Here is a 15,555-nt window from a genome sequence, read left to right as displayed (position 1 = left end):
TCTTCCTGCACTAAAACTGCGGTGCTGCCAAATGTGCATTACGCAGTTAACAGGGAACATCAAGGGGGAAGATTAGTGCTGCTTGTTCACAGGAGGACTTGGAATGGTCCTTCAGACTCTGGTGCCCTCAGTTGTGAGTGAGATGGCTGATCCTGTCTTTGGCAGTGCTCCATATCTTTGTAGTTCTCTTGCCATCCTCTTAACAGTATGCAAAGGTAAAGCTAAGCGTGATTTGTATTGGTACATGCTCACACTGAAGTATGATCAAACTTTTGAAACGTTGATTTTGCTGCGAGGATTATACCCTTCCCTGTGGCCTTTTTTAAAGGTGACAATCTAACATATTTCTCCTGATGTGAATTTTGGGGGGAAAAGCTCCAAAACATTAAACAGAAATGTCATGTTCTTCTTTGAAGGCGTACTTCTTTCTCAAGGACTTAATTTTGCAAGCAGAAGGAATTTCCTTACTCCCTGTGAGAGACTATTGCTACTTTGTTAGTTACTTCTATATTTGCTTGCCTGGGCTAGCGTAGAGGTGAGGAATATTTTGGTACAGTGCACACCATGGGAAGAAGAGTAATTGTTGAACTGCAGTATGGTTTGTGTCCATGCTTTTGGGCAATTCAGACTGTGTGCTTCCCCAGTTCCTACTAGGGCTGAAAGGCTACTGGTCTGATTGTATATGCAGACAAAAGCAGTCTTCTACAGAGTAGGGTGCATGAGGTGCACATCTGCTAACCTAAGTATAAATAATGAATTCTTGGTTTTGTTTTTTATATAGATTTGTTCGGACCGTGCTACCATTTTCTCAGGAGTTTCAGCGCGATAAGCAGCCTAATGCACAGCCACAGTATCTCTATGGATCAAAGGTTGGATGTAATTCCCTTTATCTTTATGGTTTGCTAATGTTTAAAGGTATCTTTTATAGAAACTACGGGATATGAAAGTTATTAGAAATGATCTGAAATACATTTTGTGTGTATTTTAAATTGAACAAACACTTTTTTTAAGACTTTGCTGTGAAGCTCACTGTATGTTTCAGCCAAAGTGCAATTGATTAGACTGATGGTTAGTCTTATCTGACAAAGCTAGAAGTAAGCCCTTCTGTCAACCACCTTGCGTTGTTCAGTTGCTTATAGTGGCAGAGCAGACTCATAAGTAAAGATTAATTACTCATCTGGTGAAGTGACAATAAGAGCCCATCTTGGGTGCAGCTCTCCCTTGTTGCAGTGATGAAGACTGCGATGACAGAGGAAAAGGGAATAGATAGGAAAAACTGCTTCAGGTGTTACCTCATTTAAAAGGAATATTGATTCTGACCATTGTAAAATATCAGATACCAAACTACTTCAATTATTTTTTTTTTAAATGTAGTGTTTCTTTGGCATCTATAACCAATGAGTTCAAACTCATTGTGATGACCTTGGTGTGCTGGCCATCTCATCTTCTGTATTAGCCTCATGTTTCTTGCTTTGCAGTTAGGAGGGCTTGGAAGGTTTATGCAAGTTTTCAATAGAAGTGTACACCATGTGCAGTCACATACTCTATGTCCCTATGGCAGTCCCCAATAGTGAGGTTGGAAAGGAGCTTATGTGGGTGTCAAGTTGGAAGAGTACTTGGCACAAGAGAACAGCTGTGAGCTACCCAAGTGAGGAAAGTTAGCCTGTATTCACAGGATCAATGCTATGCTCATGGGTGATAGATTTGTTCTCCCTGATCACTGCAGATTTGTTTTCTTAGTCTTCAGAATTATTACCTGGGTCTTAATGACAGTTAAAGGCATAGTGCATTAACATATATATGCATTTTTAATATCTAGTCCGAAATATTGATCTACTTCTAACAGCAGTAAAAACCAGCAGTGCAATCTTCAGCAAATCATTCGAGACTGTCTAGCAAGCTGTCGCTCTAAATTTCACAATGTTTTCTTGAGTATCAGGGTGGCAAGCTGAAGTATGGAAAAGATAAATGAAAATATGAGGATTAAATTAGAGGATGGACAATAAAAAAGCTTAAAATTATTTATTATTGTTTCAAATTATTTAAAATATGTACTCAATTATACATCTAATTTATACAAGTGTGATATAAGTGTTATGGCTAGCTACTTTCAATATCTACCTTCTACTTAAACATGAACACAATTAGTCCTTGTCTTACTGTTATTTTCTACACATCATAACATAGTTATATGGTGCAATTTCAACCCAGTAGTCTAGGTTTTGAGAGCTGAGGAGATATCTCAGGAGTTACAAATTTCAGTCCTAAAATATCTGCTGCATTTATAAAACTTTCATGCCTTTAAAATGTAATGGGGGTGGAAAAGGATTCACGTCTTACTGTGGAAGGTAACAGCTGACTGTCTGGTCCTGTGAACAGTGTTTTATATAATTGTTCTCCAAAAAGGAACAGTACATTATAGGAAAGTGGGATTTTCTTACATTAGAGTTATTGTGTTCCTTACTATTTTAGGAATTGACCAGATGCAGTGTAGAGTAAAAACACAACTGAATTTCATAGAGATTGCTAACTTAATTTATCTAAGTGATGATACAGTGGGGTGAGTGACAGAAGATTAACTGGGGAACACTTTTTTTTTTAGGTTACATAATAAAAATGAGTTTAGTAATTTCACACTGAGAGCTATACATTTTCAGAAGTCCTGATCATTTTTCTGTATGAGCAGCAGCAATCAAGGGGGGGGGTCTTCCTTACATTTCTGGGGCAAATTTCATAACTAGATAGGCCTATATTAATAATACCTGGTTTTATAGAGGTTGTGTAGACCAGAATAGAAGAGCTTTCTTTGTCTTAAACAATGTTTTCCAAATATTGTCATATTTTTATGTCTCCAGCATTTTGTAGGTGCTAGCTCATTTGTTTTGTGAAAAAGACATGTTTGAAAGATACTTCTCACTGTGAATATAATGGTTTTTATCTACTGCTGGTGCACAAATTAAAATTAGTTTGCACTATGTTGCAACTTGTTATCAGTTTGGTAATCACTCAGAATATTTACCCCTTAATAGATCACTGTTAAAACTGAGTGGTGAATTACCAAATCTAATACAGAATTGCCAGAATGAACCTGAATTAATCTGTAATAAAACTTTCTCAGCAAGACACAAAGAATCATGTAGCTCTGTGAGCATGTGATGACATGAGTTTTTCAAAACTAGAGCAGAAAACAGATGACACTCTGCATGAGTTGCTCATTTGCAGCAGGTGCGAGATGGTCCATTGCTTGTGGGATGATATAAATGTTTATCTTAGTAGTGCACAGTAAACTCTGGGGGTGGAATGGTTTTATATTTAGAGAAGGTAAATCCCTTGGGGAGCACTTCCATGGTAGCTCTTTGCCTTCTCAGTCAGATATAGACACGTCTTTTGGATGTTTGCGTGTACAAATAACAAAATGCAGTAGGTGAATTGCCTTGAAACTGCTTTGAGATTGAACTGCTCCCTGTTCTCAGTATGGAATGTACATGTGTATATAACATGAATGTGTGTAAATATATGTATTGGACTGCCTTAAAACCCTCATTAAGAAATGGACATGCAGAGAAGTAAACAGTTTTCCAAGAACCCAAGATGTTGGCAGAGACTGACTGTGTGTCTCTTGGCTTCATCCCTTTAACATTAAAGTCATCTTTTTTTGATGAAAACCTAATCAGAGAAGTGTTACTGTTAATTTGATTACAAGATCATTTTAAAGCATTTTTTCTGTCCTTGTTACCCAGGCACCCCTTTTTGGCAGTAAACCTGTTGTGTTGGCTTCATGCTCTGACGAGGGTTTTTCAGTGCCTATTTCATGTAACACCGTCATTTGAAACAGCAGTGAACTTGTTATTCTCACAGTTTATTTGAGACTGACGTGCAAGACAAAGGAAAACGTGTCAGCTGAAGGAAATGCTCCACAGCAGGTGGAGAACATGTTGTTGCTAACTTCACACAATAAAAATGCCTTTTGAAGTGTTTTCTAAAAGTCATACTTGCCCCAGTTCAGCAAACATTTCTGTGTGTCATGCTTATCCTACTCAAAAAAAAAAGTAAAGAAGATTCCTCACACGCCAGCTTCTTCCTAGCACTCTGAGAGTCAATGCATTTCACAAGTCGTGGGAATTGTTGTCAAAATAGAGTAGCTGAAAAGATCTGCTACCTGCTGTGAAATATTCATGGGGAGATCTCTTGCCAAAATTGCACCCCCCCCTTAGCTTCCAGGGCTCAATGGAGTGGGATGGCAGCTGCCCAGCCAGCAGTTCTCCAGCCTTCACTGATACAACCGAGCTGTGTCAGTGAGAGCTGACTTCAGACATACATTCGTACCAATAGCAATTAGGTGTCTGCAGTCACAGTGCACCTTTGTTCTTTAGGCGTAATATACAGCACTATTAAGATTTATTTTGTTTTTATGGAACACAAATGCACTTAAGAGGTTTAAAACAGGGTGACTTATAAATGTAAATCAGACAACACTTGTCATGTTGTGAGAGTGAACAGATTTCTGTCTGAAGGACCTTGGCACTTTGCCATGAAGCTCAAGGCAGAGTGAGATGTTCAGCAGGTTTTCTTGTTACAAAAATAAAATGCATTTTGGCATGTTTTCAATATTTTTTAAAACACATTACACAGAATGTACTGTGCAATTGGAAAGAAATTTGCAGCTGATTAATGTGAGTTATCATTAAAACTGAAAGGGAAAGAGAAAAGGAAGGGCCAGGAGCTGTGTCTCTGAATTTCATTTCCTCTGCAGGGAGTTGCTGGCCCATGGAGCAGGAGGTAGCTTATGGGGGGAGCAGAAGAGTGCCAAATGTGATAACCCAGGATATTTCCTTAATTAGAAGCATCCTTACAAAGTCAGTATCTTTCATGTATTTAAACAGAGGGAAAATAAAACGGATGAGAGGATACAATTAAAATCCTGGTGAGTTTAGCTTACATTTTGAGACTGACCTCAGTGCAGATGGGAGGGATGGACAGCTGTGGGCAATGAAGTGTGTAGTCTGAATGTAGTGCTGTAGTGTGTGGTTTGGGAAGCAGCTGGAATTGTCAGGGTAGAACTCACACTGGCAAACCATTGCACTCCATGTGTATGTTCCAGTTGCCTATAGTGTAGCAGTTGGGGATGCCGTCTGAAAACTCCTACTCAGTTTTATTCGTGCGAGTTAACAAAAATTCTTTTGGTCACTTTTGATTACTTCTTATATTTGTTTGCTGTTTTAGACTAAAGAAAAGCAACAAAAATATCCCCTTGAAATGTAAACCAATTACTTGCTACATGCTTCATTTTTAAATAATGGAGGGTGGCTGAAGTGCTCACTTCTTGGGCATGTGAGCCTTTGCATACAGGCTGTTGGAAGGAGTGTGACATCAGAGGTACAGCCAGGAGTGCTGTGGTGAGCAGCTGGAGCTCCCTCTTGTGAGCACTGACACTGCACGTGGTGTGTTTGAAGTAGTTGGGGGACCGTACATAGCAAAAAACTTCTCCTGGACAAAAGGTTTCTAATTTATAGCAGAGCACTGTCCTGGTGTTGGGACTTGTTCCTGGCTTTTAGAAGATGGCATGATAGGCTCCTTGCACACTGAGGGATTCTCTATGATTGTGGCCAGCTGGATGCCACCTGGATGCTTTTCCTCAGCATCCTGTGTCTGGTGGCTCTGCCTGCTGAATTCTACTGAGGTGTATGCCGCGCTTTTGGTCCATGGCTCCCTGTGCTCTTGTTTGGAGGTCCTGTTCTGCTCTTGCAAACGCTCGCGTCTCCTGCGGCACAGGAGGTGCAGGCAGCCGTAGAGCAGGACTGCAGCGATGATGAGGAGCAGGACGCTGCTGGTGAGCCAGATGCCCAGTGCCAGCTCTTTCTTGGTGGTGCTCGCAGATGCCGGGTCTCGTTCTAGTGTGTTAAAAACTCTGCACTGGTCGCTGGAGGGGTTTGCGGACTGGCAGGTCACGCACATGATGTATGTTGTGAGGGGAATCAGGTTTTCAACAACAAAGGAGGAGCGAGTGGTGGGCACCCTCTCTTCCTTCTGGAAGCTCTTTCTGGAGTAGCTGGATAGCATGCTGTTCCAGTTAGGGTGGTACATGATGCTGTAAAAGCTGTCAACACAACTGGCCATTTTTGGCCAAATTACCATTGCTGTGTTTCCTGTGATGTTTTGGACAGTTATTCCCATCAGGATGTTGCTTCGGAGTTTTTTTCTCTCTTGATGCTGATCTCCCTGTGGAAAGGGAAGAGATTCTTTGGCGGTGACTGAGAAGCTGCAGCACTGAAGATGTTGTTTGTGTTTTAATCGTGGTGCTCTGTAATGTAGGAAAGGAGTTTGTTAGGAAAGTATGCTGCCATCTGTGGTACTGCAGTGTAAAAATGGCAATAAAAGTTCTTTAAAGTTTGGTGTGTTTTAAAATGTGTATTTCTCTTCCAAGTGAAAGGATAAACATAAACTTAGAGAAATTCAACCAGAGCTGCTGCCTGTGTAAGTGACCAGTTGTATCTTGAGAGATGGTGAATTTTTGCAGAATTTGCAATTGGGAAATCACTTCCTTTCACATTTTTTCCCAGGTGCTTGTAAAAAAATGCAGCAGTTGTTTTTTTTCTCTAGTCTGTGTATCTTGTCTTTTATGTTAAGTGGCAAGAGGGATATTGGGATATTGCTAGGAGTGGATATTGATGGATAAATGCCTCTACCATCCACAAGTCTTTATTTTTGCCAGTAACAATCAGTTGAAAAACAAAAAGGTGTGTGGAAACATGACCAGATATTATTTTGTCTCCAATATCTTATGTTAGTTTCTTATTCACAAGTACACATAAGAAAACCTTCTGTATGAAGACAGGCTAAGAGAGTTGGAGCTGTTCAGTCTGGAGAAGACTCCAGAGAGATCTTACAGCACCTTTTGGTGTCTAGAGGGGGCTAACAATACAGCTGGAGAGGGACTTTTTTCCATGGGCAGATAGTGATAGGACAAGGAGGAATGACTTTAAGCATAAAATGACTTTAAGCATAAAGAGGGTAGATTTAAATTAGGTATCGGGAGGAAATTCTTTACTGTGAGGGCAGTGAGGCACTGGAATGGGCTGCCCAGAGAAGCTGTGGGAGGTGTCCCTGCCTGTGGCAGGGGTGTTGGGACTAGGTGATCTTTAAGGTCCCTTCCAAGCCAGACAGTTCTGTGATTCTATGATACTGTCCATGTTTTGCTGTTAAGTTGCACATCTGTGGCCACTGCAGCTACACTGCGGCAGTGGCTGTGAACACTGTACATTGGTGGTATCAGTATCACAATATTTAGTCGTGATGCTAGTCAGCCTCTTTGGAAAGCTTTCTCAAGCTTAGTGACATACAGCTTTCACTATAGCCTACCTTTTGGATAAATAGTGGGGATTTTAAAAAATTACTAATGCTCTTTTCTGTTCTAAGTCATTTTATGTAATCCCATAGTCTGTCTGCCCTGAATTTATACTCCTCCTTGTCCTCAATTCAAATTAGAAAATCGGCCAGGATTTTGAGATTCTCAGTATGTGTTACCATTGTAAATAGTGAAAGGAAAACATCTATTTTCTGCAATTTTCTAAACACATCTATTAAAGAATATGTAATAACCAGTGGGTATTTTCATTTGTTTTGCTTGGGTTTTATGCTTTTACTGTTGTGATGGTAACTTTTGAAAAAGAGCTTACCTCAGCAATTTAATCTGATTCCTTAGTTGATTGTCAGTTTCCAGTGGCACTCGTGGAAGTTTGTTTCCACTTTGAAAATTTCTCACTTTTTTTAATGACAATAAATGCCCGTAACGATAACACTGTATTTCATTGTTTATGACTTCGTTATGAAAATTAAATTTAATGGGTTTTTTTTAAGATCAGGTTTAAAATGTTACATTTCCTGGCTAAATAACAATTAATTATTGAAAATTCTCCCGAGGAAGAAAGCTTGTGAGATTGGCTCATAACATATTCTGAAATTATTCTGTAGTACTTGTATTTTATTTTAGATAGGAGACTGGGAAAATGTGTATTATTTTAATGGGATTTGGACAGTGACATTACATTAATACTAAGAACTCTGTGCCTGTTTATGTATGAAAATTGCTGCTCAAGGCTTTTGGATTATACTTACTGGGAAGTGGGAAGAAAAAGATGTATATTTTCATGAGAATGTAAACCTGTGGCTATGACTGATCTGGGTAGATGCTGCTCTTCTAATTCTGTGGTCGGTGCACCCATTTTAATACAGCAACAGTATAAAGGAACTGAGTTTGCTATCAGATAAACTTATCGAACAGATACATTTTGGCATTTACCCAACTACTGCAGATATTTAAATAGGGTGCATTAGTAAGATCAGAGCTTTTACTTGCTCTTTTACCTTCTCTTTAGCTGGTAGATCCCTATTACTTAAAATCATATTTTTTTTTTATAGACCATTTCCTCACACAGCCTAGAAACAATAGTTTCAACAGTTTAATCCTCACAGCATTCTGTAAGTAGAATGTTTGAACTGTAATTAAATAACAACAATACATTTCTATTGTTACAAAACGTCAGTCATTGGAAAACACACAGTTACTGACAAGTAAATGTTTGGAAAAGCCATCTGATGTTTTATGGATCGTAAAGTCAGTACTTACCGTCACTCCCTGATGGAAATTCCAGATCAGAATTTCTTTACGGCGATGCTGCTGTGAAAATGTTACAAACACCAAATTTTTTGTATCCCTTTCTACATGAATTATTTCCTGACTGATCTCTGTTTGCCAGTTTGCTTTTTCTTCTCCTCAGATTCTCTGGACTGAATTCTCATTGCTTGGTGATTTCAGTTTTTTTCTCCGATGCTGCTGGTGGCATGGTTTCTTTGTCTCTTCCACTTAAATTCATGCAAGAGCACATCTTGTCTAAAGATGCTGTTGCCTTGCTTTTCAAAGGCCACACAGGAGAAAAAAATAATGTCTTTTTCCCCCTCTCTTGCTTGCCTCCCCTTGGCAGTATGCTGCCTGAGCATCCCTGTTATATACTCTTGTGTGTGGACCGGTGATGCTGTGAGTGATTAATGTTAGCACTTTGATGACATCAGCAACTAACAACTCTTTCTTTTTTTTTTTAATTTAAGTAGGGGAGGGAGCAAGTATAGCTTAAAAAATAATGAATAGCAACTTCTCTTCCCTCCCTTTCCACCCCCACCCCCCTCTCACTAGTGGCTTCTTCCCTAAGGATTTTATGCTTTTGTGCCTCACTGGGGGGGAAGTGGTGCTGGTGTGTAACGGTGTTTTCTAAATCCCTTGTCACAGTTTAGAAAGATCTACTAATCCAACATTTACAGGTGGACTGTAAATTTTAGGTACTTCCCCATGAGGTTTACATGAAAGATGGACTTTTAGATTGGCTGGCTTCTTACTGTCAGGTATTGGCAAGTTCTTTAAATACTGAAATCATGCTTTTAGGGCTTGCTTTTCTATGACAAATTCCTGCTGTGTGAAGAGAGGTTCCCTCTGCTTAACCTGAAGGCTTTAACCTACTAAAGTAAAATTCTCCATGTGCTGTAGGAAAAATAGATAGTTCTGACACATTTGTTGTAGAAGACCTACCTGATTGGAAACATCAAAAACAAAAAAGGAGATCTCATCTTTTATGGGCAATTGTATAAATCCTTAGTGTATCAGAACATTCATCTGCACATATGTTCTTAAGGTTTTACCAGTTCTCTCTGCTGTCTTTGCCCCAGACCTCATTTTTGTATGTGGAGAGCTATGGAAATGTACAGGTTGTACTAGAGGGATACAACTTCAGGCTGTCCCCTGGTGGGACACATTTGGAGTTTGACCTTTTAGCCAGCTCTGATGTAACAGCAGGACTGTGTTATGTACTAGGATTCTAATAGTTATCCGAATGTCTATTTCAGTTTGCATCTAGAATACAATTTTCTGAAATTTCTAAGGCCTCAGTTGGAAACTGGTGTTTATATAGAGATATATACAACATAAATAAAAATGTGCATTTTCTATCCTGAGTGATTCTAAAGATGATTTTAAAGTCCTTTTATGAGAATAAAATCTTCCAAGAGCTTGGTAGAGTTTTGTGACTTGAATTCCTACTAGCTTAATACCATGCATTATAGTATCTGGTGTTGACTTGCATGGGTAATTTTGGGCAGGATCTGCATTGAAGGGAATGTTCTTCCTGGAAAATTTTCTGTTACAGCTGTGTGTGAAGTTGAAAGTTTAACAGTATGCTGTTTTCCATGTGTGTATCAGAGAGAATGAAACTGCAAAACTAAAGGAAACACAACAGTCCCTTCTGTAACAAATGTGGCCAAGATTCCCAAAATTAAATTTCAGGGTATTAGGAGGACAACCCACTTGCAGAAATGGAGGATGCTATGTTAGCCAGCTCATCTCTAATCTGCAGCTTCAGCAAAGAGTTCCTAAATCCCCACATCGCATCAGTCTGTACAGCTGTGTTCACTTCCATAGAAATAAACATGACTGTGGCAAAGCACCTGGTCCTATTTATTCAAGTCTTGAAGAATTTCCATGAGGCTGCCTCCCAGACTTAGATTTTCTTTGATCTTGTGTGCAGCAAAAGGGTTTGAAAAAGAAAGATCCTTATTAATTAGTTGCAGAGAGCAGTAACTGCAGAAGGTGTTGGTTTTTTTTTTTTTGTAGTTGAGTACTCAAAGACTTGAAACACCTATTATGAACTGAAAATTGAAGTAATTTCTTTCAAGATGTTTTGTGCATAAAATGGAAGATACAGGAATAGTAGCTGTGCTTTAAATTCAGGGATCTGGCCATGGCATTGACTACTTTTATGCTTGTGTAAATAGAAAAGTACAAAAGAGAAAGTGGCTTTATAAATGATAAATGGAAGATGTCTGGTTGAAAAAAAGTGTTCACAAATTTGTCTTGATAACAGATTGTGGTTGAAGTTCCTGCCTTACAAAAGAGAAACTTTGTATTTAAAGTCCTTTCAGAGACAGTGAGATACAAAGTTATTATTTCAGTTTTTAATGTGCTTTAAAATGCGGTTTAAATTACATTGTTATTGAGATACAGGCAGATGAAATTGTCATTAATCATGTCTGTTTTCTTATTTTAGGCATTGAATTTGGCATATTCCAGCATTTACAGCAACTACAGGAATTTTGTCGGTCCCCCTCACTTTAAAGTCATCTGTAGACTTCTTGGGTATCAGGGCATTGCTGTGGTGATGGAGGAGTTGCTGAAAGTTGTCAAGAGCCTGGTATGCTAATTGTCTTTATTTTTCTGCTAGTCTGGATGGATTTCTGATAGAAAATGTCTCAGGAAAAACAAAGTGAAAGTGAGATCCTGGACACAAATAATTAAAATAACTTGCCTTAAAGTTCAGTACAACTGTGTTTGACAGTACTTAGTGTCTTGTGTGAGCAATAGATGATGTACCTTGGTGGCCTGAGTAGTATTTTGAAAACTTTGAATTCTTCATTGGAGATTAATTTAATTTGTGGTGACCTGAGCTGTTAGGGCCTAGGTAGGCGCTGGAAAAGTATGAATGTTTTAAATTCGTTGATTTCAACTTAAAGACCATTCTGTACATTCACTTCCTGGATGTTTTTTGAGAACTGCTGTAATGTGCTTTCTGCCTGGTGCCTAACTTCAGGGCTGTCATTAATGACATCACTGATAGATGACTGCTTAGCCACAGGAGAGTTTAACCTCTGTGCTTGAGCAATGCTGCTCAGGCCAGTTTTGAAGACATTATCCACACAGCCTGGGTATCCTGTATTGGAAAAGGCTTTTTTTGTAACTGGGAGGAGGTTGAGGCGCTGGCTGTTTGCTATAATATTAGAATCTATATATACAGCCATAGTGCATTGCAGTTAATTTAAGCCAAAAAATTATATTTTACTTCCTGCTGCTTATAGGAGCATGGTGCCAAAATAATCCAAGTGTACCAGGGAAAGCTGTGGTATTCATAATCTTACTTCAGGCACTTGACACATTTGGCAGTTTGTTTGCAGTAATTCCCACAATGTTCTAAGTACATTTCTGATGTTCTAGAAAGGGTGAATTCTACTCAAAAAGGTGCTGTAGTTTAATCTTCAAGAAAAGAGGAAAACATGCATATTTCAGGGTTTGAGTGTCAAGCGTTGGTTTGTTGTGTTTTATGAGGGGTTTTTTTATAACTTAGTGGTTAATTGTCTCAATTCATTAAAGGTGGCATTGAACACTTGGTCATTTAAGAAGAATGTTAAAAGGCCTGGGGGAGGCTGTCCTGCCAATGCCTGATGCAGATGCTGAGGTGTAGGGGGACAGATAAGAGACAGGTGTCTAGTGGTAGGAAGACAGGCTGACTGGAGGCTGGGACTGTCTCAACTGGTATGTCCAGAAGAACCAGTTTGGGCTATTACAGCCATACCTAATCATAAGGGGTTTTTTCATGTTGCTTTTGAACACATTCAAATGCTTTTTGAATGGTTTTGAAAGCTTTCAAATGCAACTTTTTAACAAAAACCCTAAAAGTTAGTTAGGCAGTAAAGAGTCTGTAAGAGAAAAACATGTTTTCCTCTTTTCTGCCTTCCTAGCCTTAGCTGTTGTGCCGCTTTTCTTGTAGCAAAGGTGGCTAATGCCATGTGAATTCTTTTAATTTGAAGAAGTTGCCTTTTTAAAGATGATGACTGGCAGAATTAAATGCAAGAGTTTTAGAGCTGCTTCAGTTCATATATAGTTTGAATGCAATTTGTTGTAAAGTTTCTTAGTTCAACAACACTGACATGTTTACATACATCTGTTTTCTCTTAGTTACAAGGGACCATTCTTCAGTATGTCAAGACCCTAATGGAAGTGATGCCTAAGATCTGTAGGTTACCAAGACATGAGTATGGTTCTCCAGGTTAGTTTGTGTTTGATGTTACCTTAGCAGCCTTAGTAAGATGATAGTAACCACTATCTTCTGAATCTTATATCTCTCTGTCTTTCCCTCCCTCCTTTTTCTCCTGATAATCAGTTTTTAGTCTGGCTTTGGTTTTTTGTTCTGGTTTTTTTTTTCCCATAACATCATTGAATCATTGAATGCTGTGCTTTCTGAAAGTACTTAATAAAGTTTTAAGACTTCTGTATATAGGGCAAAAGGATGACAATCTATAGAAACAGACTTATGACATAACTGATCTTGAGCTGGGATGTCCACAGTAGTTCCTGTTTCTAGTCTTTCTCATAAGCATGTTGAGCTTTTCCCTTAGCAAACTAGTCTCTCACATTTTTTCTGTTCAAATGTCTAATTTAGATAATCCACGTTCTCTGGAACAGCCTTATTCCCTTTTCCTTTGCCCTCACCAAATGCAAGGTAAAAGGAGTGATACTGCTGGGAGGCAAACTGGTCCTGCCAGAATAGTTATGTCTGAGGCTTGTGTGGGGTGCATCTTAGCCTCTCAACAGGAGGTGTGACAGTTGCAGAAGAAGAAATGGCATTGAAAGCTGCTTGCCACTATAGAGAAATAATTGGCTAATTAGTACTTATCACATTGTTCACTGAAATTCTGAATCTGCTTCCCCCTTCAAAATATTCCTCCTCCACAACTTCTAATTAACACAAATTAGTCCTTCCATGTGCCACCCACCTCCTGAGTTTATTTTTCCAGAGTCACTTAGTTTTATTAAATGCCACTCCAACTGGAATGAGGTTGGGTTTTTTCTGCTTCCCACAGCTTGCTTGACGTTCATTACCAATGTTAAACGAAATCGAGGTCTTACTAAGTGTTTCCTTCCTGTTTTTCTCCCTGGAGCATAGAAATGGATGAATCATGGTAGTTAGGAGTATAAAAATAATCTATCTGAGGCTTTTAGCCATTCATTAAATTCTGACCACAAAAGCAGTAGGTATTCTCAAATATAGACGATGCATCACCAGGATCTGTGATGCTACACGTGACATTAGGAAGCTTGCCAGAAATCCTCACCTGTAATGGCTCAATATCTGGCAGGAGATGCCCAGGGATTTTAGGAGAAACCTTTCTCTTAAGGTTAATCCCTCCTGTAGGAAAGGCAGAACTTTACTGGTACAATGGTAACAAACTATTTTGACCTCGTATTTACTCTTCCAAAAGAAATGCCATATGGTTAGATGCCTATGGTACCAAGAGATCAAAGTAACTCTTGGTTTTACAATGGAATATCATACCTAGTTGTAGAATTGGACTGGATCTCAAAACCCCATGTGATTCTCTGCTCCTTTACTGCCCCAGTTCCTGTCAGGTTTTGTCTTAACACATGCAGTTTTCCTGTTATGAGATTTTGTAGCAGTGGATGCGTAATAACCCCCTGGAGAGTCTCTTGCAAGAAATGGCAGAGACAGCCTTTATCGCACTGTCATACCGTCTCTCCTTTTCCTTTCCAAGTTGCCAGACAGAAGAGGCTTGTGGAAGATCAGGACACCTCCATCCCTCTCTCACATCACAGGAAAACTGCCCTGTGTTCTCTGACACCTCCCCATTATGGAGCTGTCTGCCCTTGGAGCAGCACTGGCTGATAAAGGAAAATGTTCTCTGTGATGAGGATGTGCTGTAGATTTTAGCCTTCATCTGGAGAGGAACTGCCAGACTGTAGAAGGGCAGTCTCAAAGCATTCTTCCTTTGAGTCACTATCCTCTCCTTTCTATGCTGAATTCTCTTTAGCAGTCTTTGCCACACCTTGTTTATGTGTTTTGTCACAGAAAATGCAAGCCAATACACACCAACTGTCGTCTGTTCCTTCCTCTGCCTCCAAAAGCTTCCTCAGAAGTTATTAGTTGTAGTAGTAAGCCTGAGTGCTGTGGGCTATGTCTGTGTGCAGCTTATGTTCTTTCATAACAAATCATTTAATAACTTCTTTATAACTGGCACAGCCCACATAGAGAGACCAAAACTGTGATTCCAGTCTTTAGATGAAATATGTAGATTCTCATCTATCTTGAGGTAATATGCATTTATTAATTCAGAATTAATTTCCTGTGTCCATTCTCTACGTGCAAAGTGATTTAAGCATGCTCAGTAAGTAAGCCTCTAGCTCTTTCATGCACTTCAGACTTTTCATTTGGAGAGTTTCGTTTGGACTCTGCTGATTGCAATTCATAATCAGCCCCTCCATAATGAGCCTTCTAGACTTGTGGATTTCTAAATGGTGATTTATTGCTGCTAAAAGGAGCAGGGTACAGACAGTGGCATCAGAGTTGTTCAGGACTCCTTTCTGCCAATGGGTTTGTTTCCATAGGAACAGTCTAAAGCAGTGGGGAAACTTGTTCATCTTGTAGTCATAAAAATATTTGTCTAAAAATACATTGAGCATAAGGATTTTTAAAGAGACCTTTTAAAGTTGCTAAAGATCTTAAAGGAATATTTGCCTTTTAAGAGTTTAAGCTTGAAATTTCATCTTGAAGGTAATATTTTCTTCTGCTATTTTTTAAGTATTTGAACGTGTCATTCCTGCTTTGATGAATGAGTATCCTGCCACTCTGAAGTGTCATTGAATACCATGAGGAAAGTAGTTTGTCAGCTCTGCTGTGAGATGAGGCTTTTGTCACTGGTATACCACTCCTCCAGAAGAAATTT

At 39.2% G+C, this 15,555-nt stretch overlaps 2 protein-coding genes across 5 annotated transcripts in view; one reads left to right on the top strand and one right to left on the bottom strand.

The window, feature by feature from the left end:
- CYFIP1 (cytoplasmic FMR1 interacting protein 1) overlaps window positions 1-15,555 on the top strand; it is a 78,310-nt gene that overhangs the window by 50,675 nt on the left and 12,080 nt on the right. For all 4 annotated transcript variants that reach the window (XM_069006344.1, XM_069006336.1, XM_069006363.1 and 1 more), the window contains exons 23-25: window positions 782-869; window positions 11,091-11,234; window positions 12,773-12,863. In XM_069006344.1, the coding sequence (XP_068862445.1) occupies window positions 782-869; window positions 11,091-11,234; window positions 12,773-12,863 (323 nt within the window). The remainder of the gene's footprint in view (window positions 1-781; window positions 870-11,090; window positions 11,235-12,772; window positions 12,864-15,555) is intronic.
- On the bottom strand, window positions 5,503-8,944 carry LOC138118289 (fibronectin type III domain-containing protein 9-like). Its single transcript, XM_069029182.1, has 2 exons — window positions 8,627-8,944; window positions 5,503-6,301 (listed from the first exon to the last, which is right to left on the bottom strand). Exon 2 carries the CDS (start codon window positions 6,172-6,174, stop codon window positions 5,503-5,505), a length of 672 nt encoding a protein of 223 aa, XP_068885283.1. The 5' UTR covers window positions 6,175-6,301; window positions 8,627-8,944.

The sequence above is a fragment of the Aphelocoma coerulescens genome, chromosome 1 (assembly GCF_041296385.1).
Source record: "Aphelocoma coerulescens isolate FSJ_1873_10779 chromosome 1, UR_Acoe_1.0, whole genome shotgun sequence".
In the NCBI taxonomy this organism is placed as follows: Eukaryota; Metazoa; Chordata; class Aves; order Passeriformes; family Corvidae; genus Aphelocoma; species Aphelocoma coerulescens.
The sequence above is the reverse complement of the archived record's forward strand: the minus strand, read 5'-3'. Positions and strand labels throughout refer to the sequence as shown.